At 45.4% G+C, this 27,408-nt stretch overlaps 2 protein-coding genes across 2 annotated transcripts in view; one reads left to right on the top strand and one right to left on the bottom strand.

Annotated features, from left to right (window-relative positions):
• Positions 1 to 27,408, top strand: part of LOC127587150 (neural cell adhesion molecule 2-like) — a 66,993-nt gene that overhangs the window by 20,673 nt on the left and 18,912 nt on the right. Inside the window, exon 6 of the mRNA XM_052045343.1 lies at positions 26,204 to 26,343. Within this exon, the coding sequence (XP_051901303.1) occupies positions 26,204 to 26,343 (140 nt within the window). The remainder of the gene's footprint in view (positions 1 to 26,203; positions 26,344 to 27,408) is intronic.
• On the bottom strand, positions 8,607 to 26,604 carry LOC127587262 (carcinoembryonic antigen-related cell adhesion molecule 1-like). The gene is made up of 7 exons (XM_052045556.1): positions 26,532 to 26,604; positions 26,045 to 26,362; positions 12,459 to 12,585; positions 10,965 to 11,014; positions 9,744 to 9,808; positions 9,044 to 9,082; positions 8,607 to 8,726 (listed from the first exon to the last, which is right to left on the bottom strand). The coding sequence occupies exons 1-7, from the start codon at positions 26,581 to 26,583 to the stop codon at positions 8,655 to 8,657; spliced, it is 723 nt and encodes a 240-aa protein (XP_051901516.1). The 5' UTR covers positions 26,584 to 26,604; the 3' UTR covers positions 8,607 to 8,654.

The following is a 27,408-nucleotide window of genomic DNA, read 5'->3' as shown; positions in this document are numbered from 1 at the left end:
CCACTGTAATTTCCTTTATTCCACTGAAATATTGATACACCTGATATCAGCTTCAACTTCTCAAATTTGAATCTTATCAAGAAGGGAAATTGAATGCTGGTCTTCATTGCTAGAAGAATTGAATTTAAGAGCAGGGAGGTCATGCTGCAACTGTACAAGGTACTGCGGAGGCCTTACCTGGAGTACTGCGTGCAGTTCTGGTCTCCTTACTTGAGGAAAGATATACTGGCTTTGGAGCCAGTACAGAGGAGGTTCACCAGGTTGATTCCAGAGACGAGGGAGTTAGTCTATGAGGAGAGATTGAGTCACCTGGAACGATACTCGCTGGAAGTCAGAAGAATCAGAGGGGATCTTATAGAAACAATGTAAAATTATGGAAGTGACAGATAAGATGGAGGCAGGAAAGCTGTTTCCACTGGTAGTTGAGAGTTGAACCAGGGAACATAGACTCAATAGTCGGGGAATAGATTTAGGATGGAGATGAGGATAAACTGCTTTTCCCAGAGAGTAGTGAATCTGTGGAATTATCTGCCGAGGGAAGCAGTAGAGGTTATCTCATCAAACGTATTTGAGATGCAGTGAGATAGATTTTTGCATGCTAGGGGAAATAAGGGTTATCGGGGAAAGGTAGGTAGGCGGAGCTGAGTCCAGGGCCGGATCAGTCATAAAGTTATTGAATGGTGGAGCAGGATCGATGGGGCAGATGGCCTACTCCTGCCCTTATTTCTTGTGTTCATCTGTTATACTGGAGCCTCACTAATGATGTCATTGCCTTTAGAAATTATCTTCATCTCAGGGAGAATATTTCGCTTTCACTCTGTGTTAATATCAGGCCGAGTTCAGAACGAGCGAACAGTGCAATATTGCTCCAAGAAGTAAAAAAAAAATGAACATTGATCCTCTTGGAGTTCATGTGTGGGATGGATCATAGAATTATTTGTGTCATTACCAAAAAATAATTTATTTTTCTCTATCTAGAATATATGTACGAATGCACCAGATGGAAATTCCGCTTATATGGTAAGAGAACTTTTTTGTTCATTCCTTCTTGAAGGAAATGCTTCCGTTTCACCCACGAAGAAATAAAACCAAGAGTCAGCAATTCGACCCCTCGTGCCTCCTCCACCATTTAATATCATAACTGTGTGTCTCAGATCCGCTGTCCTCCCTGGTCCCATGTCCCTCGATTCCTTTCAGTGTCCAAGTGATAAATGCACACCAGACATTTACTATGATCTTTAATATTCTTATTTGTCAATGACTGCTTTTTTTTTACAATTTGCTGTGGATCATGGAGATTTCTTCACGTTTAACAGGGATTGAAGCTGGAAGATCGATCCGTTTACAGTGATCTGAAGAGGTATGTGAGCAAAACATTTAACAAGTGATCCAAAATTTTATTAGAAAAAGTAATATGGATTCTTTTCCCATATCTCGCCATTGTGTAACAAGAATCAGGGCCTGGATTGTGCCCGCTTACATGTTTGGTGTGATTAACTGATGTAAGATCTGTAGCAGTGTCGGACTGCAGGCAGGCGGGAACATGGAGGGAGTCAATAATTTTTTTACGGGGTCAGATTTCGTAAACCAGTGACATTTTAAAACAGATAAAGTGGCTGTATAAAGCCGTTGCCCGCCACAAGGAGGTAAAGTTCAGAGGGTTAAACACGAACTTGAACTGTATGCTGTTTCCACAGATGACGACATTGATGACGAGAGGATTGTTGGCTGGTGAATGGCGACGGCAGAAGGACAACCGATCGAGGAAGATACCACCGTGCAATACGTCTCTCACTTTTCCTTTACTACCGTTCTGCATGTAGCCCTCAGACGCCTCTCACGTGTCACATCCTCACGACGGAGACATCCCTGAGCATTAGGAGTTACTGCTGTCAGCTTGCCTTGGTTCGCTTATCTGAGCCCACTCTCCTCCAACCCATGGAACAAGCCGATAGACACTCTTCCAGCTGCCACCCACATTTCCCCTCTCAATTTTGCCATGCGATGTGATCTGTGTTACATCTTGACCCTGGATTACGGACTCGTCCGTGTCTGACCAGTTCCTGCGCACAGTCCCTAAACCATTGCAGTGTGTCGCTCTCAAACCGTCAGCTTGGCTTCGGTTTTCCACTGGCCGGGACCGGACTGCAGCTGCTCATGCGGTCAGGTGACACCGACTTCCTAGTTTCATGGTCCAATAATATACGGCTTACAGTCCCGAACTTTCCTTTTGGCAAGAGATAGTCGCTTTAGGGTTGAACAACCCGTCAACAGATTTTTCTGGGGGACATCCAGCTGACCAAGGGATTGCGATCATTCCCGATGGGAATGACAAGCAGCAGCTGCCACGAACCTCCCTTCTGCCCACACCCCGTCCCCGCCATCCGTTTTGAAATGTGAGAGTGGTCACTCTCCCGGGTGTTATTGTCCCGCCTTCAGCCTGTGGCGGTGGTCGGAGTGGTAGGTCAACGGGCCGGGAAGGCAGAAGAGCGACTTTGCAATGGTCCGGGAGTGAAGAGTTAGTATGAGGGTTTGGTAAAATAAAGAGCAAAGGAACGTCGTTTGGTAGTCTTAATTCTTCAATTCACGGAGTCTAGGAAATAAAGAGGATATATTGAAAAAACAAATACACATATGGAATTATCTAACCCTGGCCTCGAGTAAAACAACGATGAACGACTGGCAAGAATAGAACATTACTACCATGGTTACAGGTTTCAGAGCAGACAGAAATAATGACGTTGAATTAAAAGTGGGCTCAGTGTAACAAAGCAAAATGCAATAATCGGCAGGTGATTGAATAAACAAGAGGGATGTTGGCGCTGGGATTGCACAAGGCGCCTTCCTTTGTTCTGGTGCCAGCGTCTCCTCAATTCAGTCATTGATATGGACGTGTCACTGGGGTTTTGATGGAAGTATCTCCAGCTGAATCCTTATCTCGTCTGCCTCCTTAGATACTGCCTGACCTATTGACTACTTCCCACATTGTGCGTTTTATTTCAAACTCTTTTAAACCCATTCAGTCAAGTTCTTGCAGCCAGTTTAGGTTCTTGACCGTCGCGCTATTTGGCTTGGTCTATGGTTCTGCTTGCAGAGAGTCTGATTGAATTTCTTTTGCCACTGTCCTATTTGACAAAAACATGATGTCACTTACTTTTGCACAGTGCCGATACATCCCATATCTCCGTTCACTTTGCGTATTTCTTAAACGTACGGCTCCCATGTGTTAATGCTTCTACAATTAAATGATTTTTCATGTTTCGTTTCGAGCGTGTTGTCCAAGTGCTATTTCTTCCACACACATCATCTCAGTAAAAAATGGAGAAATACGGTAAGGAAGCGGCCCTTCGGCCCACGCTGTCTGTACCGATCATGATGCCATCTGAAAATGACACGTCTGCCAGCCCATGGTCCGCATCGCTTCGTATCTCTCCATTCTCTGCCTGTTATCAGTCTGAATCTCCCTTAAACGTTGCTGTGCATCACTTCCCCTGCCAGCGCAAAGAATATTGGGCGAACTATTTATCTTAACGTACGAACATTCGAAATGGGTGCTGGGGTCGGCCAATCGGCCCATCGAGGCTGATCCACCATTTAAGCAGATCGTGGCCGATATGATTGTAACCTGAATGCTTCCTTCCAGACCACATCCGTAAACTGTCACCTATTCCGCAGCATTCGGCCATCTGGCCACTCGAGGCTGGTCCCCGATTCCACAAGGAGAAGGATGATTCCCCACCACCACGTTCGCGCGCATTTCACAATTCCCCGCAGATGGGGTGTCACTTGGAGAGGAACCTGCACGTAGTGGTGTTCCCGTGCGCCCGCTGCCTTTGTCCTTGGTGGTGGAGGTCGCGGGTTTGGGACGCGCTGCTGCAGTAACCTTGGCGAGCGAGTCCAGTGCGTTCTGTTCTTGCTACAATCTGCAGCTAGTGGTGCGGGGAGCGGGGAGCGGGTGTCTAATGTGGTAGGTAGGCTGCCATGGAGGTCGGAGTCATGGAGTCTTTCAGCTTCCTGATCTTAGATCATTACAGACTGCTGCCTTTGACCACAGCCACATCTCACAGTTTGCTGCTCATCATTGCATTACATTCTGACCAGTACCTAAACTCCAGGTTCAAAACCAGCAGAGTCGAACTACCTTTCGTTGATATTCCAGGATTCAGGTATCTGGCGTTCATTACAGCGGAGAATAGTTTACGGAAAAGCTCCGGGACGACATCAGCTGCAGGTAGTTTCATGGGAAGTCTCTCTCTGGAGAGTGAATGCCTCTTTTGCGGAGACATTTGGGGAATTCCATGATCAGGCAAATCATTGCGACATTTCCGCATCGCGGTGGATAGATGTACTCTGCCCAGAGAGTGCAGGTGATAGTCAGAAGGTAATGCAGTTGTGAGTGAGCAGCAAACTGTGAGAGGTGGCAGCGGATCCGAATGATACTGGGGCCAAGAAGCTGAGAGTGACACAGGCACTGATCAACATCGTAACCCATCCATCATACTGAACACTGCCTCATTCCTCCACCGGCACACCAGGCTGGAGTGTGACCCGTCTGCAAAGTGCCCTAGACTCACTTGCCCAGACTACTCCAGCAGTCTGCCCTCCGAGTTACACATCGTCCGCTGGGAACTACGGATTGGGCGGGAATGTAGTTTGGAGGGACAGGATCAGACATCATATGTTGAATACGGGAGCAGGGTCGAGCGGACGGATGACCGACTGCTGCCTCTATTTTTACGGGAGGGACTTCGATAACTTTTCCTGCCGTCAACATGTTACGGTCAAATTTATCGTGAAGATTCCCGTCGTTGACTCTCATGTGGGAATGAAGTCACTCGACCACTATTGCAATATGTCGGAACGGCGCAAAGGGGGCGGGGCGGGGTAAACAATTACTGGCTTGATAATGCGGAGTTAAGCTTACAAACAGATCACTGCTGGCGTTGATGAATGGTGGAGCAAGGGTGAGGAGCCGATTGGCCATTTCTGCTATTATTAATAAATCTCAAGGTAAATAAGTTGGCCCAATATTCTTTGGGATTCAGATGGAGAAAGTGTCCTCATTGAAACCTGTAGGACGTGTATAGGGCTTCGTAAGGTGGAAGCAGGGATACTACTTCCGCTGACTGATCTGCCAATACCCAAGGTTCGCGGACTGAATATAAGAGGTTGGCTATTCCTATTCCAGAAAAGTGGACGGTTCTTTGCCCAGAACATGATCAATCTTTTGGAGTCAAGACGCATGAGACAGTGGAGTTTGAAACTCTGAGAATATTCAGGAATGATCGGTTGATAGCTGTTTGGATCTTTAGAAAGCCATCCAAAAGTGATTCACAACAGGAAACCGGCGCAAAAGCAAACTGCTGAAGGAACTCAGCTGGTTAGGCAGCGTCGGTGAAGGGAAAATAACTGTCTACATTTTGGGTCGAGACGCTTGATCTGGACTGAAAGCGGTGGCAAGGGATGTGCAGACACAGGTGAGGACGGTGATTGACAGATGGAATCAGGTGGGGGAGGGAAGGGTGGAAATAGCGACAGAGATTCGGAGGTGACGGTTGGGGGCAACAAAGTGCTGCAGATAATGGGATCTGATCGGTAATGAAGAGGGACAGTGGAATCAAATATGGGGTTTGGATAGGAACAGACAGGAACAGCAGGGGGAGGTGATTAAGTAGGTGGAATGTGATGATGAGCAGATTGAGTTGTTGGGGAAGGGGAAATGAACTCTGTGGTAGGGGCCTGGGGGATTGGGAGCGTTTCGGAGGACCTGGGTCGATCAGAATGAGAGAGAAAGAGACAAGAGGGGGACGAGGTCAGGTGACATTGGAAAATTCACTCTTCATGCCGTCGGGCTGTGGACCACTCTGGAGGAATATGAGGTGATTTTCCGCTAGTTTGAGTTTGACCTCAACCTAGGAGTGGATAAGGCCGAGGTCAGACAGGTCGGTGTGGAAATGGAGGAGGGGTTGAAATAGCTTGCAAACGGGAGATCTACATGGTAGCGGCGGATAGAGCAAGGTACTCGGCAATGTGGTCGCCTCGCCTGCGCTTGGGCTGGCCGAAACTGGCACCGTTTAAAGATCAGCCATGGGCTCGCTGAAAGTGAAAAAGCCATGAGGGGCAAAATTGCCAAATCTTGCTGCCATTTCTTGTGTTCGTACGTTCGTTTGTTCCACTGAGATTTAGTGGATTGCGTCACTTTGGAAAAAGGGATTTGAAGGGTAAGTTGGAAGCAGATTCCAGGAATGAGTCCCCAGCCCACTGCCGCTTAACATTCCCACGGGTCCTCTAAAGAGACCGCAGGGCACTTGGACTCTTCAGCTGATGCTCTCAACGGATTGAACACAATCACCGTTTATGTTTCCGTCAAAAGCTACATAGTATGTTAATTACCAACTAAACGCCATTTGATTCTCGAGGATTGGAGCATTAACGCTGATCAGAAGTCCTTCCAGGACTCTGGGTCAAGATTTCATCCACATCATATCATATCGTCTGTCAAATCTCTGGCCAAGGACGATCGCATATCCATATCATTGTGCTGTGACATGACTTGAATTCAAAATGAAATGGTTTGGACTTAGACGTGGGGGAAGGAGGAACTCACATCCACTTGGGGAAGAGCCCATTGAATGGTATGAATTTCAACACTAACGGACGCCAAGTTCCGTCAGTTGGCATGTGAGGGAAGCCAACTATTGGAGACAATTGTTGGTTACATTGATTGTTAGGTTGTGATATTTGACATAAACTTGACAGGCACGCTGGTAGCCGATACAAATTGTTTATTTGCTTGATATCGAAACATTTGCGTATGGAAAAGGCAAGAGAAAACTATAAACTGAACAGAGGTATGGGATGGGTTATCATTCTTCAAAAATAGGGGACGATCCTCTTGTTTAATGCCATTGTGGCATGAGGACCTGGATCATCTAGTTAGCACGGAGATCTGTCTACGAAACTGGAGACCTGCAGTATTGTGGAATTGATTTTAAAAGGGTCGGATGTTCCAGTGGGGAATAATCCGTCTGTCAGGCAGCTTGTGTGCATGGAGAAAGATTTAACATTTCTGCTCGATGTCCGTCCATCAGAACGTGGGTGACCCCTCAACGCCTCAATTATTTACGATCTATATTAATGATATAGATGGAGAGACACGTGCAGTACAAAAGAGCAGGGAGCCTAACTGAGTCGTGTGCAACTCCACCATTTACAGCGCTCCGCCTGAGGACTTGCCTGTCAATTACTGCACCTTGCCTTTCGACACTGAACACAATGTCTGAAACCTGTCACCAACAATGCTGTGGTTCTCCACCTGCTCATTGATAGACCAGGTTTCTAACTGCCCAGGTTATCAGACAAACACATGTACATCTGTTCCTTCAGCCCTTCATTTCCAAGACTTCTGATATTGAAGTACTAAACTCTTCCCAACTCCTTCTCATGTCTTTACTTCCCGTGGCTTACGAATACTTTGTTGTGCTTTTCAGGCTCATGAACGCAACGTCGACATTCACATCCACTTCCGTCTCTCTGGCACCGATTGAGGACAAAGTGGGATGGCGACAGAAATTCCAGGCTTCACATCTGTTGGGAGGTAGGGTCAGAAAGGAAGGGACTTGCAACATCCATTGGTTCTGGGTAAAGAAGCCGACTTGCCATTGCTGTCGAGAATGACGCCAGGACACTGTTGATGTTGTGTTGAACAAGCAGACACTCACGCTTCATCAGAACTTGCTCTGTGTGTGATCTTTTGCTCCTTGCCAAAAGGAAGTATTGGTATGCAAATGTGGAAAGTATTTGGTCATCACACCGGGAGTACCGGGGTCTCGAAAACGCATGGGCGGCTGCAATAGGACCCTGGACAATAAAAACCCAAAGTCTGGTTCGCCAACAGTTTGAAAACGACACCATGCTTCGTTCATGGAAGTGAGAGTCGGAAGCGGTCAGAGACGGACCAGTCCATGATCTGCATCAAGAAGGCAGAGTGGCCACATTGCACGGGAACGTAGAGAGGGAAATGTGGGTGGCAGATACACGGGGGTTCGAAGTCAGGGCTGGAACAGAGTTGGGTGCGGTGAGGGACAAGGCAAAATGACACCATTCATTTCTAATGTTGGCCGATGACTCGGCCGTGAGGATATGACAGGGAGAGACACGGGAAGCACAGAAGGTGACGTGGAGAGCGGTTGTAACGGAAACATGAGAGAGGTATTGAGCAGCGAGGCCTTCCTTGGTTTGTTGTCTTTCTGTCGTCGCCATTCCCAAATCAACAAATCCCTCCACGTCACCAATGACGTCACCTGTGGAAACAAAATACAGTTCACATTGGCCCTCCGTCGGCAACCGTGCGGAATTTAAACTGATGAAATCAAACACCGGCAAGCGGGTCTGTAAAATTTTGAGCTGTCCTGCAAGTACATATTTCCTGTCAGGTCACGTATATGTTTTGCACGGCTACCAGTTCAGTAAAAGTGCTCCTCTGAAGTTCACTGACTCCCTGCACATCCACACCTGTCTGCCTTCCCACACTGCTTGATGTCTGTCATCTGATAGTCGCAGGTAACTTGTAGCAGGTAACTTTCCATTCTGTGGTCCATATTTCCTAGACGTGATTAAGAATGCAGATGTTTCCTTTTTAAATACATCCTGTATCACTTGTCAAACGTTCTGCGCTCATACCTCCGCAGTTCGCTGTAAACTGATTGATCTTCCAATATCAGCCCCTGTTGAACATGAACAGGTCGTTATGATTTGCGGAAGTGTATTGGCATAAGCAGTCAATGGCAGAAGTGTATCAAACGATCAGAAAGGATATATTGCGTGCATTGCACGCTGAACGCGGTAGACTCTTGGACAGTAAGTGAACTGGGGGACATGGGATCGGGGGGGGGGGGTGGTGGTAGTGGGAGCCAGGGTGAGCAATGACCCTATCATGTTTTGGCTGGTGAAGCAATGGAAGAATGGTTCACACATGGTTTTGCTTCTAAACAGGGAACCTGAAAACATTTACCCGAAGAGGAATAAAAAAGAAATCCCTTACCATATAAATGGAGTTTTCATTGGGTGGGTGTGCGGTGCTCTGTGGATTGTAAAATAATGAAACGAATGAATAAACCGACCACACAGAGAACGTCATTATTTCTCCTCGCAAATGAAAACTGAAAGAATCACTGTTCATATTCATTGCTGCTTTCAACAATTTTGTACCGAAAGCCTATTCTACACACAGCCTGAGTTTGCTTCATAATTGGATCGAAATGTCCTCTCACATATATAGACCCAGTGTGTGTGATTAACCCTAATTAATAGCGAGTCCAGTGGTACGGTAGTTCGGTAGTGAAGTTAATTGGCGAGCTGCTAATGTTCAGGACTATTCCCCGCAAGTCAGAAAGCCATAGGATAATAGAGTCCATCCCGACCATGGTGCCAACAAGCCATTCACGACTGCCCCCGATTTGCCCATATCCCTCTTCAGGCTTATCCATGCACTCATCCAAACGTGTTTTAAATATTCTGAGGTACGAGAGTGAATTCGAACATGGAAAGGAAGAATTTAATTTCAAGTTTATATATTCTGAAGGACCCCAGTCTGCTGACCCCAGTATGCTGACCCCAGTCTGCTGACCCCAGTCCACAACTGCTGCAGGAAGAATTATTCTGACGGTTCTACAACAATATTGTCCCTTATATATTTAAAAATGATGGTGATTTTAATATCATCATACTGCAAATGTACCAACCTTTTGATGCCTTGGCATATTTTCATATATCTGTGATGAGTCTGCAACATCCGTAGCCAAGGTATCTGTGGGAATACAACACGTTTAGTACTTGAGCAAACAATATCAGAATCAGTTTCCCAGTACAGAGGAAAGCTGTTGGACCCATTGGATCTGCTATCACATTATTTCGATTAAGTATCCCACCCCTCCCACAAGCCCTGTAGACTTTACCAAATTAAGTTCTGATCCCATCCTGATATTCTCGGTGACAGGATGCAGGGAGCTTTGTTGTCCCTGAGAGGTTGGTGCCGATCCAGTTCAGTGAAGGCAGGTCAAGCATTGCAGTTTTATTTGTGTAGGGGATGGACTCAACGTTTATTCAATTTCGATTCAGAGTCTTACGACGTTCAAGGCAGACAAACAAAGAAGCTGTAGCAAGGGACGACATTCTAGATCGTTGGAACTCGGTACGGAAGTATTCAGCCTCAGTCACCTCGCCCGCTGTCCCTTCGCATCACTGGAATATAACCCTCCATGCAGCCGTTCAAAGCCATCCCGCAAAACCTTATGATTCCGACTGCCTCGTTCAAAGTTTTGACCCTGCGTATTATACGATCGTCTCTGTGAGGTCCACGGATCTGCTCAGAAACACCCTTTCCAATTCCTGTTGCATGAAATGAAGGAGTCTTACAGCAGCGATACAGGCCACTGGACCCGACGCGTCCATGCCGACAGAGATGCACATCCACTTTGATCCTACGTTCCTGAATTTGGATCCGATCCCTCTTTTCCTTTCCTATACATACACCTGTGAAAATGTTTTGTAAGCGCTGTGTTTGTACCTGCCTCAACCACCTCCTCTGGCAGCTAGTTCCAATCACCCACCACAGTTTGTGTGGAAAACGTGCCTCTCTTATCTCTTTTCAATATTTTCCCTCTCACATATTTTCTCTTGATTTAGATTCCTCTGCGCTTGGAAAGCTCTGTGACTATATACTTCATAATTATGTGAAGCAATGAAAGGTCCGTTTCAGCCTCCTGCCCTATAGTGACAACTATCCCAGCGTATAACCTCTCCTTGGAACTAAGGTCCTCCATTCAAGGCTACATCCTGGAGAATCTTTTCCACACACGACCACATACATTCCATACTGCGGTGAACAGAACAGAACACAATATTCCAAGTGTGGCCAACCAAAAACCTTGTGCAGACAGCTGTGCAAAATTCTTTCCACTCACTGTTTACTCCTGGTTTTATGCTCCTGTGATGTATCTCCGGAACTTTCATCCTGAGTAAACAGAAACGGATCAAAATATGAATTCTGAAAAAAACTTGTTTTAATGGACGAACTCAGTGAGTGGGAATTTCGCCAGAAAAGGCAATTGATTGTTGTGCCTTGACAACAGAGAATAGGACGTTGAAGCAGGGATATTAAATTACCTGATGTGGGCATAGAGATGTCAATCAAGGTAACAGCACAAAAAAAAACACATTTACATTGGAATGCTCGGCCGACATGCTCAAATAACCACATTTCTGATGAAAGGATATCGACTTGAAACGTTTATCTCTCCGCAGATGCCCCCTGAGATCATGTACAGGCAAGACGGGAGAAGGACAGACAATCGCCTTTCCAGGTGTAAAGGTATGATTTTTTTTTGGATTTTGGGAGGATCTAGTTCTTCATGGTCATTGGACGGATGATTCAGTCTCGTGACGTTAGCTCTCACCGTCTCTGAACCTGAAGCGTATTTATGAGAGGAGATGTACAGGTTGAGATGTTGTTTCCCCCAGCAAAGATCTGCAGAACAAGCGGGCATAGTTCAGAAGAAGGCTTTGCCTGTATCAGAAGGAGGTGAGGAGAAATTTCGTCTCTCCGAGGGCGCCGAGTCTTTGAATTCTCTCCCCCCGTGGCATTGCAAGCATTGAACATACTCATGGCTGAGAGAGAGACAGATCCCTGATCTGTTGCTGAACGAAGGGATTTTGGTAATGGGAGATTGGTTATACTGAGGCCAAGATCAGGTCATCCACCATCTTATTGAATGACATTATAGGATTGAGGGGCTGAGTGGCCGTCTCCAGCTTCTGTTTCTCACGTTCGGATGGTGGGATTTCAAAGCACGGCCCCAGATTAATAATACAGACCTCTGCATCCGACAATTTCAGCACAGTGGAGCGGCAGTCACTGATGACGCGCAGATCCAGCGACCTGTGCTCGAAACTACGCCCTGTTTTATCTGTGGAGTTTGCACATTGTCCAGTGACGCATGGGTTCCTGCCAGGTTCCTCTGGGTTCCTCCCACATAGAAAGATCTGAAGGGTCGGTGGGTTAATCAGCCGCTGCTAACCTCACCGAGCGGAGGTGGTTGGCAGAAGAATCCGCTGGGAGGTAATGGGCACGTGATGGAGGATTGGTTGCAAAGGAAAATAAATGCGGAAGGATACGGGTGATGGGCCGAATGTCCCTTTTATGTCACGGAGTATGTGAAGCACCTTGACTGATACACTACAGTAGTTATGATGAATGACCAACTGGCAAAAAACGAACAGAGTTAAAGGGATCCTATAAATTGATCAAGTGTGAAAGGTACTGCTGAAACACGGACCATATTGGCTGACAAGACAAAGGAAACGCAAATTGTTCTGCAACAAATTATTGGTTACTTAAGGACATCACATCTGGAGAGTATAATGAACATGCTGCCAATGTTTGAAATAAACGTATTTACCTGCTTGAATTTCTCTTGATTAACCAGGCAGCGAGTGCACCCACAATCGCAACTCCGGCAAAAACGCCAACAACAATCCCCGCCGTCGCTCCAGCTGACAAACCTCCGGGAGAGCGATCACTTCCAACTGAAAGTTGAAATATGGAAATAACGAGACGCAGTGCATTGAAATGTAGTAAAACAAACAGATTCAATATCCGTTAAATTTTAATTGCTTGTGGTACTTCGGGCTTCGCGTTCACTTTGAAATATCAGAAAATAAATGGCAGCTGGTCTACCTGGAATTTTTTTTTAAATTAACCAATGAAATTCAAGAAACTGATGTCAGCCACGCAGAATTTCCATTTCCCTCGTCTTTCCTTTAAGAAGGTTAGGTGTTCCTTCCAGAACACACGTGTGTTGTCCAGCGTCCACCCCGCTTGTTTGTGGGCCGCACGGTTCAGTGGGGAGGAAGGTAACAGTGGGGTGGAAAGCAAAAGGTGTGAAGGATTAAAAACAAGAACGTTTAGTAATGAAATAATAGGCCTGTACTGCTCTGTAATTGTTGCTGTCTCCAGTGTCGGTGGAGTTATGTTTTACCTGGTCATTGTGACGTCAAAGCCCCTGACGTTAAACATGTACATGATCCGGATATACAAGTCCCAATAACTCAAGATCTGGATCAGAATCAACGCACGGATCTCCCTCTAAATAGTGATCATCTTATTTAATAACGTCTGGAAAAATTCGGATCTGCTGCATTTTGATGCATTTCTCATCGAGTCGTCTTTGGATCCGGGCTTCGACCGCAAGGTCAGAATATATTACCTATTCCTACTGTCCCTTGAGGTGAGTTAACTCCCAGACCATGTCAAAGGGCACTTAAAGGACACAGGGGCCGAACCCTTGTTCCAAATACAAAGCGGGGAGTGCGCTTTCTTTTTGAAGTTTATCATATTACCGGCCCCAGGGCACTCGAATAAAGTCATTCGGCTGCAAACGAAAATAACAAGAAAACGTCAATTGCTGGAAATCTGAAAATATAACAGAAAATTCTGTAAACATGTTGCAGGTGAAATAAAGTCTGGGAGAAACGAGCCTGAAATGTTCACTCTGTTTCTCTCTCAACGGATACTCCCTGACCCGGTCAGTGTTTACCGCATTTTCTGTTTTAATCTCTCGTTTGCATCTTGAAATATTATTTGTTTTTTTTTTCTGAAATGCGCAGCTGGAGAACAGCAGAATTCGAATCAAGAAAAATATTGGTAAATCTCGGCAAGTCCAGCAGCACCTGTGTGGGGGGGGGGGGGGGAGCGAGAGAGACAGAGACAGAGACAGAGACAGAGATACAGAGAGGCAGACAGAGAGAGAGAGACACACACACACACAGAACGATAGATAGCTGGAGAGAGACAGAAGCACGGAGACAGTGAGATAGAGGGAGAAAGAGGTGGGAGAGAGAGAGAGAGAGGGAGCGAGAGAGAGAGAGATGATGCCGTTCACGGACTCCCTTTCCACAGGCCCTGCCTGACATGATGAGGTTTTCCAGCGTTTTATTTTTTTTAATATTTCAGTTCCACATTGTTCCATTTACCGTCGGATTCGCTAAATTATTTTCCATGCTTATGGTTACAATTAATTAAATAAAAAAAGCAATGCTTCGAAAGTGAACATAATTAAGTGTATTAAAATCTGAGGGGAAAATAGGCTTCTCGTCCCTTAAAATCTGCTTTGCTATAAGGTCAAGTCTGATCTTTTACATTAAACCCAAAGGACAGCGAACCATCTCCAGAATGTATTCAGCGACTGAGCCTTCATGTCACTTTTGGGGAGGGAATCTCAAATGACCCTGGATCTAGATAGGCCAGTTAAAGGGAAACATCATCCACATCTGCACCATATCTCTCAGTGTTCACTCACATCGTTATTCTGGCTGATGAATTGTGTTCCAGAAGGTTAGATCACATGGGGTCCAGGGTGAGGTAGCCAAATGGTTCCAACATTTTCAGGGGTAAACTAGTCAGAACGTTCTGGTGGTGGGTTGTGTTTCAGACTGGAGGCCTGTGAAGAGACGTTTGCCGCACGGATGAGTGCGGGGTCCACTGTTGTTTGTCACCTACATTAATCATTTCGATGAGTATGTAGTTTGCATGGTTAGAAAGTTTGCGGATGACACTCTGCGGTTCTGGAAAAGACAGACTTAGGGGTACAATAATGTAGTTACTTGAAATTGACGAAGCAGGTCGACAGAGCGTGAAGTAGGGGTTTGTCACAGTTGCCCTTATCCGTAGGGGCATTGAGTAAGAGAGTTGGGATGTCATGTAACAGCGATTCAAGACGTTAGTGAGACCACACTCCGTGTACTGTATGCAGTTCTGGTCCCTGATGGATAGTATTGGAATTTGTATTGGTTTATTATTGTCACTTGTACTGAGGTATAATGAAAAGCTTGTCGTACAAACCGATTGTACTGGTCAATTAATTACACAGTACAGTTATATTGGGTTAGTACAGAGTGCATTGATGTAGTACAGGTAAAAACTATAATAGTACAGAGTAAAGTGTCACAGCTACAGAGAAAGTGCAGTGCAATAAGGTGCAAGACCACAACAAGGTAGATCGTGAGGTCATAGTGCATCTTATTGTAGAAGGGAACCGTTCAATAGTCTTATCACAGTGGGGTAGAAGCTGTCCTTAAGTCTGGTGGTACGTACCCTCAGGCTTCTGTATCTTCTACCTGATGGAAGAGAGAATGACCCGGTGGGTGGGGACTTTGATTATACTGGCTGCTACAACAAGACAACGAAAGGTAAAGACAGAGTCCAAGGAGGGGAGGCTGGTGTCCGTGATGTGCTGGGCCGTGTCTACAGCTCTCTGCAGCTTCTTGCGGTCTTGCGCAGAGCAGTTGCCGTACCAAGCCGTGATACATCCAGATAGGATGCTTTTTATCGTGCATCGGTAAAAGTTGGTGAGAGTCAAAGTCAGGATGTCATTCAGTTGGAAAGGGTGCTGAAACGATTCACGAGGATGTTACCGGGTCTGGGGCCTTGAGTAATAAAGGGATATTGGATTGCCTGAGACAATTCTCCCCCAGAGCACAGGAGGCTGACGAGTGATGTTAGTGATGCAGAATCACGATGGACATACACAGGTTGAATGGGCTTTGTATTTTATCCCAGGATAAGGGAGTCAAAACTGAAGGGCATCTCTTTTTGTGAGGGGAAGCATTTCATGGGGACGTGAGAAGCAACTTTATCTCACGGAGAGTGGTGGCTATGTGGAACGAGCTGCTAGGGGAGGTTGTAGAGGTGGAATCATTCAGGATGATTAAAATGCATTTGGATAGGTGCATGGATTGGAAAAATTTCGAGGGAAACGTGTCAAACGCAGATGGGTGGGATGGACCAATTGGGCGGAAGTTCCTGTTTTTATGTTGTGTAACTCTGTGGCTCTATGACTCCAATTGTTGCAATGTCTTCTGCAGAAGTGACTAGTGATATGTATATTTATTTAGAGAGGCCAGAGGCAGGCTGTTGAAACACCAGACCTTATCAGATCTTCCTGAGCGTTGCGGTCTTGGCCGCTCAAAGCTGATGCCATTTCATGCAGGCCTTGTATATCCTGAACATGCCTGTATCTTGGATGATATCAACAGATTTTCTGGAAGCGTGCATGCTTGTGGGGGTCATTTTGACAGGCGGTTTGTGAGGTACATCCCGCAGTTTCAGGCGGATTTGACTTCTGTCCGCGCTCACTGGGGGCACCGATGTCTGGAATGCGCTGATTAGAGGCGACCACATCCGACTTCCAGCTCCAGACCTAGAATCACCGTCATATCCAACTGCGGTTTCAGCTCAACCAGAGCTGCGTGGTTGGATTCATTTGGCATACGGGTCTGCGCCTTGTTGTTACACTGTATTCTGTGTTATCTCGTTGAAAGCTTTGCAAGTGTAATTACTGGTGTGATTCAAGGACAGATCAGCAATGGTTAACTGCTGCCAACTTGAGTGAAGTGTTAACTTGACCTAAATTGAGCAACGGGAACTGAAATAGCGCAACAAGAAAAAAACACAGTTGACGGCACAGGATATTAAGCAAATTCTGGGCTGAAGGATCCGCTTAGAGATTCAGGTGCATCTGAAACAAAAACATTGTTAGTATAAAATGATGCCATGCCATTCAAGTATGGTGAATTGCTCAGGTATGTTCTGCTCACAAAAAGCCAAACCAACAAATCATCACCTGATCAGTCTATTTTCAACCATCAGCAAAGTGAAAGGTGTTATTGACTGTGCTGTTAAATCGGACTTAGTGACCAATAACCTAATCACCGACAGCCAATTTGCTTTTCGCTAGGCCTCTCACCTCATTACAGCCTTAATCCAGTTTAGAGCTGATTACCAGAGGTGAGTTGAGAGCGCCGGGCCTGACATCAAGGCAGCTTTAGGCTGGGCATAGCATCGAGGAGGCCCTTTTAAAACTGAATTCAGTGGACCTCAAGAGGAAAATCTCTTCAAGATTTGTAGACATACATCGCGGTCAATCATCCCAGAACCAGGATGTCATTGCAGGATTTCTTCAGGGCAGTATCCTCTGTCCAAGCATCTTCATCTGCTTTATCATTGACCATTCTTTCATTATAAAATCAGAAGCGGGGATGATTGTTGATATTTACACAATGTTCAATTCAATTCACATCTCCTCAGCAAATCACATCTGGAGTCATCAAGGCCTGGACAACACTCAGACACAGGGCAATAAGTGGCAAGAAATATTGGCCCATAAAAATGCCAGGGAATGGCCATCTCCAACAAGACCTCCAACCACCTACCCTTGACATTCAATGGCATTACCATCGTGTGCCTCCCACCATCAACATCCCAGGAGTCACCATTTACTAGAAGCTCAATCTAGGCAGGCCACATGCATCAGACGCACAGCACACGAATTCTCCATCAGACTGCAAATTCCAGATACGATGATGGTTCGACTGCTTTGACCCACTGGCAGTCCCACCGTCAGGGCGAATTGTTTCATTTCTATGAAACCACGAAAATGAGATTGGTGACCACGTGGCATCGCATGTTAGAGCCACGGCGTCGTTGTGCTCCCCTGTATGAGTGTTATTGGCTGAGATGCTGGGCTTAGAAATGGCTTCTGCCAAAATACAGGAGAGTGATGTTCATTGTGTTATATAATGCAGAAGAGAGGGACTGAGGTAATCAATATATTCACTGATATTTGAGACTGCTGGAAACTTCTGATGTTGTGGAATTTTTGTGTTATTAATGGAATATGCAACAGCATGTGGGAACAGTTTGAATGCTGTGGCAATTTAAGAACATTAGAGATTTCTGCCAAGAAAAGATAACTGAAAGAGTCACAAGGAAAATGAACTAACATCAGAAATTAGTCATAGAATATTGAAATACACGCAAAATAGTTCACGGATACTGCACCTACCTAATAAGATAACAGAGAAAATACGAATAAGTGTTGATGATAGGAAACTATCTCTAACGGCGAATGAATCAGCTCAACAAAAAATAAAACACAAAAGCATTAAAAATGGGATTGGAAGCAGGACATTTGGTCCTTGAGATAACTCTCACATCCAAAAAAGATCACAGATGATCCAATCTTGAGCAACACCAATGGAGCGTTATCTCGCCACACCTCTCGACTACCTCGTTTACCTAAGGCGAATAAAACTGCGCGCGGAAATGCAGGCGAGGCCTCATCAGCGCCCTAACAAAACTTTTCTGTTTCTAAACCCCCTTGCAATCAAGACCAACATACCATTTACTTTCTTAACTACTTGCCGCGTCTGTACGCCAACTTGTTGTCACCTTTCATTCCCCTACGCTCCAAAGAATAAAGATCCAGCGTGGCCAACCTCTCTCGTTAACACAGACCCTCCAGTCCAAGGCAGCATCCTCTTAAATATCTTCTGCACACTCTCCAGCATGCCAACGTCTTTCCCAATACAGGGTAACCAAAACTGTACCTAATATTCCAAGGGCGGCCTCACCAACGACTTATATAACTGCAACATAATGTCCCTAGTCCTAAGCTCGATGCCCTGACTGATGAAGGCCAGCATTCCAAACGCCTTCCTCACCACCCTGTCTAATTGCGCGGCCGTTTTCAGCGAACGATGCAGTTTAACTCCCAGGTCCCTCTGTTCCACAACACTCGTCTGTATCCTGCCATTCACTGTATAAGTCCTACCCTGTTTTGACTGTCCAAAATGCATCTCCTAACACTTATCTGAGTTGAAATCCATTTGTCATTCCTCAGGACATCTTCTTAACTGATCAAGATCTCTGCAATTCATTGTAACCTGCTTCACTATCAACAAGACCCCCAAATTTAGTATCATCAACAAACTTGCAATCATATCCAAATTATTTACATAAATAATGAATAACACCCCTGACCGCTGGGGCACCCCACTAGTCAGAGGCCTCCAATTGGAGAATCGACCTTCAACCATCACCCGCTGCTTCCTATCATCGAGCCCATTCTGAATTAACCTCGCTAGCTTCCCCTGAATCCCATGCTACCTCGCCTTCCTGATCAGCCTGTCATGTGAGATCTTGTCAAAGACCTTACAAAAGTCCAGACTGACAACATCCACTGCCCTAACTTCATCTATCTCGTTGGGTACCTCTTCGAAAAACTCCAAAAGACTCGTCAGACATGACCTATCACGCATAAAACCATGATAACTATTTCTGATTAGCCCTTGACTATCCAAGTGATTGTAGATATTATCCCTCGAATAACCTCCAGTAATTTACCTGCGACTGAAGTCAGGCTTACCGACCTGTAGTTCCCTTGTCTGTCCTTGCTACCCCTCTTGAACAATGGAGCAACATTAGCCACCCTCCATCTTCTGGAACTTCGCCAGTGGCTCACGATGAAGCAAGTATCTCTACAAGAGTCTCAGCGATTTCTTCTCCGGCATCCCACAAGGTCCGGTGGTGCACTTGGTCAGGCCCTTAGGATTTTCCAACCTTAATGGCTTTGAAGCTGCAAATAACTCCTACCTCGTTGAATGGATGTGATCCAAGACCTCACTACTTATTACTCTCATTTCTCTGGCAGCCATGATATTCTCCTTGGTAAACACTAAGGACAAATAGACATTAAAAATCTCAGCCATCTCCTGCGACTCCACACATCGGCGGCTCTGATGGTCTTTAAGAGGATATGGTCTCTCCCTCGTCACCATTTTACTGTTAATATAACCGAAGAACCTCTTCGGATTATCTTTAACCCTGTCTGCCAAATCAATCTCATACCTTTTTTTCCGTCCTGATTCCCTCCCCCTCCCACCCCCAAGCCGGCTCTGAAACGTTTTATATTAGTCAAGGGATTAAGTTATACCCAGATGCCTAAAAGTGACATATTCTTCCTTTTTCTTCCCGACCAGAGCCTCGATATCTCTCGATAGCCAGGGGTCCCTGTACTTGGTCTGCCTGCTCTTCACCCTAACAGGAACATGCTGCCCCTGGACCCTTCTAAAATATCCCCAATTGCCAACTGTTTCTTTGTCTTTCCATCGAGTCACCCAGTCGACCCCAGCTAGATCCTGCCTAATACCCTCAAATTTGGCCCTGCTCCGGTTCAAGGCTTTAATCTGTGGAGCTGTTTTATCTTTTTTCCATAAGTATTTTAAAACTAATCGAATTCTGACCATTGTACCCAAAGTGGTCCCCAACTGTCACTTCAGTTACTTGTCCCCTTCGTTCCCTAAGAGGAGGTTCAGTATTGCTCCTACCCGAGTAGGTTACTCTATATACTGCGTGAGGAGACTGTCTTGGATGCACCGCAGAAATTCCGCTCTTTCCGGTCCTTTACACTCTGGGTGGCCCAGTCGATATATGGAAAGTTGAAATCTCCCACTGGCACTACCCTACTATTCTCAAAACTATGTGTAATTTCTGGACACATCTGCTCCTCATGTTCCCACTGACTATTTAGGGGGGGGGGTCCATAACATAGCCCGACTAAGGTGACCATCGCCTTCTCATTTCTCAGTTCAACCGAAATGGCCTCGTTAGACGATACCTCAAGAATATCCTTTCTATGCGCTGATGTTATGTTCTCCCTTATCGAAAAGGTAACACCCTCTATACTCTTACTTGTTCCCCCGTCATGCCTAAAGCATCGGTATCCCGGAACATTGAGGTGCTAGTCCTGTCTCAGCCACGTTTCTGTTATGGCCATAATATCCCAGTCCCTAGAGCCCTTCCACACCCTCAGTTCGTCCGCGTTACCTATTAAGCTCTGTGCATTGAAATTGATGCCATTTGGAGCAGTGGTCCAATATGTCCTTTTACTGTGAACATGGTTATCCTGTTTGTGGGGCTCACAATCTTTGGTTGCTGCAAGTACCCCTGTCTTCTCACTGACTTCGCTCTCTCGATTCCACCCTCCTGCCAATCTAGATTAAATCCTCCCTGGTGGCAAAAGCTGATATCCCCGCACAGATATTCGTCCCCTCCTGTTCAGGGCAACCCATCCAACTTGGACAGGTTGCCTCTGCTCCAAAAGAGACCGCAATGATCCAAGAACCAGAATTCCTGCCGACTGCTCTTCAACCACTCATTCAACTGGCCTATCTTTCTATTCCTGGACTCACTAGCACGTGGCACGGAGAGTAATCCGGAGATGTCAAGCTTCGAGGTCCTGCAATTCAATTTCTTATCTAACTCCACGAACTCATTCTGCAGGACCCAAACGCATTCTGCAGGACCTCATCCCTTATTCTACTTATCTCGTTTGTACCGACAGTATCGCTCCTCAACCATATTTCAAAAGTGTGATCCCTTCTTCTGAAACGATTCTCCACTTGTCGGTAACCCCACAAGGGAAGCATTCTCTCAACATCTACTCTGTCAAACGTTCGGTATCATTCAAGGAGACTTGATCTCATAATTCTAAACAGCAAATGGGTATTGGCCCAACCTGTAAATTTTCTTTTTTCGTACGTCTCTGCCTTGGACCTGGAAATAAACTTTGTGAACTATTCCTGCACTCATTCCAATGGAAGTTTATACCTTTGTCGAAATGGACCAATTCGGCCGAGGGGCCAGTTTCCGTGCTGTATAACTCTCTGACTCTAAAAGAGACACCAGGAGTGGTTTCACCAGAGCCCTGTAAAATCATATCAAATACTTCATTCTTTTATACTCTATCCTTGCTCTATTGTTGTTTCAGTATCTTAAGAGTTACCAGCAACACCCACTTCAGGAGTAATCCAGAGGTTATAAAATTCTTTTAAAATCTCTTCACAGATTGCGGGCATTGGTGACAGGATCAGCATTGATGGTCCATGACTAGTCGCAGCGGTAAGAGCGGCTCGCAAGGCTATTAAACTGTCAACGTCTTTACAAGGATCCTGTAAAAGCCAGACTGGATAAGGGAAACTGTGAACCATCTGGGTTTTTACTGATTCCCTGGTGATCGTTGCAAGGACTTTTTCATTGCTTATTTACGAAAGTACCCGAATTAAGTTTTAGGTCTGCTGTGTGGTGGGATTCGGTCTTTTATCTCTGAGTTAATAGTCCAGGGGTAAAATACGAACAACTCAACTGCTCAACTCAACTCAACATGATCAACAGATCATGCAGGGAGCAGATGGGTGGATTTATCTTTCTCATATTTTCTTTATATTTCATAACGGAATAGAGTTCCTTCTGCCCATTTAGTCCCACAGAACAATCCCATTGTCCCAATTATTTCCCTGTAATCCTCACCCACAAGCCCATTATCTCCTCCCTATTGATGGGAAGCAGCAACCCCGCAGCTGCTCTATCAAACACCCTCAGGTTTCGCACGTTTCAATGAAAATATCACATATATTTCCAAGGACAAGATCAGGAGATAAAACTTGACGGAGCCTGGTTTCTCCCAGGAAGCGCTCTTCCCCAGTCTGTTGCCACACTAATCTATACTGTTGGATTAGGACGAGTTCTGAACAGACAAGTTTCACTTCGGGATTCAGAGCATTCACCCGCACCCCACGGGAGGACTTTTTCCTTTCCTTTCATGTATCTCGTGGTTAATCTATGCTGGCGGCAGTAGTTAACTGCTTATTCTTAGAATCTCGTCCGCATTGACCTCCTGCCTTCTTCTACACCTGCTCTCCACCTTCCTCCCATTTAAACCACCCTCTTTGGACAGATTTTGGACACCTGACTAATATTTTTTCCTATTTGCTGTGGTGTCAAATTCCATTTTATAAAATTCCTGTGTGGCACCAGAGAATAATTTAGAACGTTATGGAAACCATAGAAATTCAGCCTGTTCAGTTGCATAATATACTTACACACAAAGTGCATCTTTGCTTTACAAAGGGAATACCAAGGTTTGTGTACATTGCTGCACATAGACTTTGTTTCTGCTGATTGTTCATTGTTGGATAAAACACACTTACAAAAATAAAAATCGGAGCAGGAGAAAGGGTGTTGTCTCTTCGAATCTGCCATTCAGTTTAATAACAGCTGATCCTTCGACTCAATACCGCACTGCCGCTCTCTTTGCATACCCATCCGACACAATTTCTTTTTTAGGCACAATATAACAGCCCGTTTTTGTGCGAATAAAATTAAAATGTGTCTTAAAATAAGGATTTGACTGGATTAGCCGCCCTCGAGGTGCAGTCATCTCACTGCACCAACATTTATTGAAAACTAACTTTAGTGTGCAGCCAAGTATCATGCTCATTGCTGAGGTTTAGAGTCTCACTATAGGTCACAGGGGTTAAAAGCAAACCATCTCCTCCCCAAAATGTCTCATGAGCTCAATATTCCGACAGTTCCACGGCCATTATTACTGATCGTTGCTATTTTTGCCCTTATGTTAAATTCTGCCGACGTTGTGGGATTTGAACACTGGTTAGACCAACAATCTAGGCCTCTGTTTCCAGTCCACTGACTTAGCCACAGCACCACCATACCTCTGGTATCTAACAGAAAGAGTAGGAACACCCAGCATTGACGCCCAGATTATTGGATTGGCCACGTCACACTGAATCTGATTGGACTTCAGCATCAATATGAGAGCCGGGTACATTGTTTTGGAATGGGTGGAAACACACCTGGTTTTGTGACCCTGAGATAAACTTTATATAGCCCTGGAAATGGTCCCCACCCATTTAAACCCTAATAAATCAAATTAACATGTCAAGATGTTCAGTTAGTGTCTAATCATGCGTGGACAATTCTGATTACATCCCAGTCCTCTTTATTGTTTACGTTTACATACCAAGTATGAGAAAACTGAAACAAAGACTCTGTGGGGCATCTCATTGTTTTAGGTCTTCTGAAAGCTTTGACCTGTCAGAGGGAGATTTCCTGTCTGGTACCGCGTCCCGGAGGAAAGAGGGAAACCAGATTTCTGCCTGTTTAAAGGGAACTGGAATAGATTCACCGGCTTCCAAACAATAAACAATCTCCTGAATTGCTGGTTTATGTACAGCCTTGTAACAGAATGTTTCCAATGTCTGCAAATGTTAGTCGGTTAATCAGCAACTGCAATTTGTCCCGAGTGTGCAGGCGAGCTGTGGAATCTGGGGGGAGAGGATGTAAATGTGGTGAATAAAACGGGATCGGTGTAGGATTGGTGTAAATGACTGCTTGATGGCGGGAAAGGTCACAGTTGGCCAAAGGGCCTGTTTCAGTGTTGAATGACTTCAGGACTCTATTCAGAAATTATCTGCTAGTTGAACAATAACCCCACGTAATACAGGAGTCTGTTACAACAAGTACAACCCAGAAGGCTGGGCATAGCAGATGTCCTCACTTAACCCCCAATCTTTAGCTCCAAAACAACAAACAATGGGCAACTGTTGAACTCCAGTCTGCATTGGTTATGAACCCTGGTATCATAAGCCTGTTTTACCACCTGAAGCATAAAAGACAGCGAACCTGAAAAGGTGTAGAAAAGGTGGAAATATTCCATTGAATAACCAGGAAACTCCTCTGTACATCTGTCAACGAATAGCTTCATCTGCACTAAATTCTGACTATCCGTTGGGAAGGCATAAGATAATGCGATATAGGCAGTTAACACACAAAACACATAACAGTCCCACCCTCCATAGATAACAGTAGCTTTGCAAGACGATTATGAGCAATTGAAATCTCCATTCTACACTGCTAGTTCAAAGCCAAAGAAATGTCCTTTGAGAATTAGAACAACTTTAACCAAAAACTGTTGTCCTTTGTTCAGTTCTATCACTCGCACATGCATGGGGCAAAGGCCATTGGAGTAGAATTTCCGACAAAGCCTTTAAGCCTTCGGAATTCTAGACCCTGCTGCAGTGATGTGAGTATCACTCTCTCCGTCATAAATAATAGTTTCTAGACCATATCAGGAGATTTTAGACCAAATACACTTTCTCTAGTGATAATGCAAGGTGTAAGTCCTGGAAGCCCCGCCATTTGTTGCAATAGGGCCCAAATCCTTCCTTTCAGGAGGATCCGTCAGCGCCAATCGAAGGCAGGAGGAGAAACTTTGGTCTCACGGGACATTATTGACCTCTCAAACCATCTGATAATTAAACGTCATCTCTCTGAAACCCTAGTTCTGTTCATTTTATCTCCACAGTTTCTGTCTGACCTGCGGATGTTTCCAATAGTTTGTGTTTTTAATTTCAGTTTCCTGCATCTGGACTATAATGCTGTTCATCCATTGGAAAATATGTGGTCATTTCTCGATTGGTTTATGGGAGTCTGCGTTAGAATGTGGCTGTGTTGTAGCTCGGATGCACGACGCTGGCTGCATCCTGAGATTTTATTTTTTGAGGAACCTGCCAGTAAACATGGGCGTGGCTGAGGAATTTTTCAACAAACTCCACCGAACTGACAGCCAATAGGCATCCTTCCCTTCTCGGACAAATTAAAATTAACCTTGTAACTGCCAGCAGTAACAGAAACCTTTTTCAGATTAAGCATGTGAACCATAACACCACATTATATTTGATCAGATTAACGTTTTCTTCAGGTGAAACAAAATGTCAGAACTCGTCATTTTCTATTCTGTTGTAAGCATTTAGTTTTTCTCGCGGGATATCTTATACTTCTGTTCAAATTTACGATGAAACCTTCTGTTTTATTTATACACTTCAACGTGTCGGGGAAAAGACCAGAAATATGAGATAGAATAAGAAATTGCATACGATTTGTAGATTATCAAAGAATATCTAAGGGTTCTAGAGAAATGGAATTTACGGTTGGGACGTTTTTGGCAGGCTGTGCCCGGGTACTTCGAGAACACTTCACCCGGCGCGCAGACGGCTCAGCCGGAGTCACACGGCGGCGTGAACCACACCCACATGCATCCTCTGCCTGCATTTGACCAGACGGCCGATGCTAGTCCAGGAGGAACTACAAACTGAATGGAGGGTAGATTTATGCTCAATATTTCTTCCAGTTTCCCGATCGGAAAAAAATAGCTCCTATAACAAGTTAGTGGCTTACGGTGTAAACGACAAGTGAGTTGGATAGGAAAGATTAAATTATATTCATTCACAAGAAAGAAAATGAAAATAGTCGTCGGTATCAATGATTGAACAAGACCAACGTCTCACTCACAAAAGACCCGCAGAGTGATGTTCGCTGATGCTGGAGAGCCGCCCTTTGCAATCATTGTCACAAGGTACTCCCCGCTGTCCGAGGCGTTCACCGACTGCAGAAGGAGCGAGCCGTTGGAGGTGAATAACTCAGCCCGTGAACTATACCCATTACCATAAGACACGGTATCAGCGATCCAACGGGCGACTGTTACCCCACCGAAAGCCCAGCTTCCACCCGTGATCTCGGCCGACGGCCGCACTGAAATGAACGCATGTTCCCTGACGGCCACATGGATCCGGCTGTGTTCTACGTGGATGGTAAAGACTTGAGACTCACCTGCGGAAGAGAAATTCGTATGAGGGAAAGCTAAAGAAGCAGATGGACTCGAGAATCTATACTCAGCTCAATAATTAGATCGTTTCTTCTAAGATAACCTGCTTTTCTGCAATAATCCGCCGCTCTTTTGACTCTATAATGACGATAACTCCAAGAGAGTGACCCTCACCAGCAGGTATGAAGAGACAAAGACCGAGCGCGGTGAGCAGCAGCCCCGCCATCCCGAGAGAGTAGCGCCTGCGTCTCGGAGAATGAACTGCTTTTTCCGGATCCCGGGCCAGATCACTAGAGTCAGAAACGGCAGCGCTGATTGGTCTGGGTCCCGCCCAGCTGACGGCGAAGAATTTCCAGCGAATCGAAATCGCTTGCAAATTGTCTGCAACAGAAACACAGATAGACAGACAGACACACACACAGGCACACACGCAGGGACAGACACACAAACATTCACACACACAAACATATGCGCAGACACAAGCACACACACACACACACACACAAACACACATACACAAACACCCACACACACAACACATACAGAGACACAGAAAGACAGATAGACAGACAGACACAGACACAGACACAGACACACACACACACAAACACACACACACACACACACACACACACACACACACACACACACACACACACACACACACACACACACCGGTCAGAATCTCATCTGCCTGGTGGTGTTTCTGCAGGACCCTGCTCACAATTTACTTGATTAACACCGTCCGATGTGCCATGGGGCGCTAATTTCCATGTGCCCCTTGTCGCCGCGAGCTCCCCGTCCAAACAAACCCGGAATTAAAAACCTTGTTCCCAAACGCTACTTTGGATTTATTTGATTCATATAAGAGCCTGAGTGGGTTTGGGTTGGTTGGTGCTGCAAACAAGTCCCATAACAAGCATATTTATAACCGGAGAAGAAGTTCAGAGTATGTGATCACGCAATTAAAATACAGTCGAGGAGGTGTTTTCTCTCAAAGAGGGTTGTGAACCTTTGGAATTCTCTACCCCAGAGTGCTCCGAAGGTGGGG

Source organism: Pristis pectinata, chromosome 39 (assembly GCF_009764475.1).
Source record: "Pristis pectinata isolate sPriPec2 chromosome 39, sPriPec2.1.pri, whole genome shotgun sequence".
NCBI classification, from domain to species: Eukaryota; Metazoa; Chordata; class Chondrichthyes; order Rhinopristiformes; family Pristidae; genus Pristis; species Pristis pectinata.
The sequence above is the reverse complement of the archived record's forward strand: the minus strand, read 5'-3'. Positions and strand labels throughout refer to the sequence as shown.

Coding starts and splice junctions, on each gene's coding strand:
- LOC127587262 (XM_052045556.1), bottom strand. CDS start 26,583: ATGGCGGGGCTGCTGCTCACCGCGCTCGGTCTTTGTCTCTTCATACCT. Junction 26,363..26,531: donor TTGTCTCTTCATACCTGCTG/GTGAGGGTCACT, acceptor TCTCTTCCGCAG/GTGAGTCTCAAGTCTTTACC. Junction 11,015..12,458: donor ATCAAGAGAAATTCAAGCAG/GTAAATACGTTT, acceptor CTGTTTACTCAG/GATGAAAGTTCCGGAGATAC.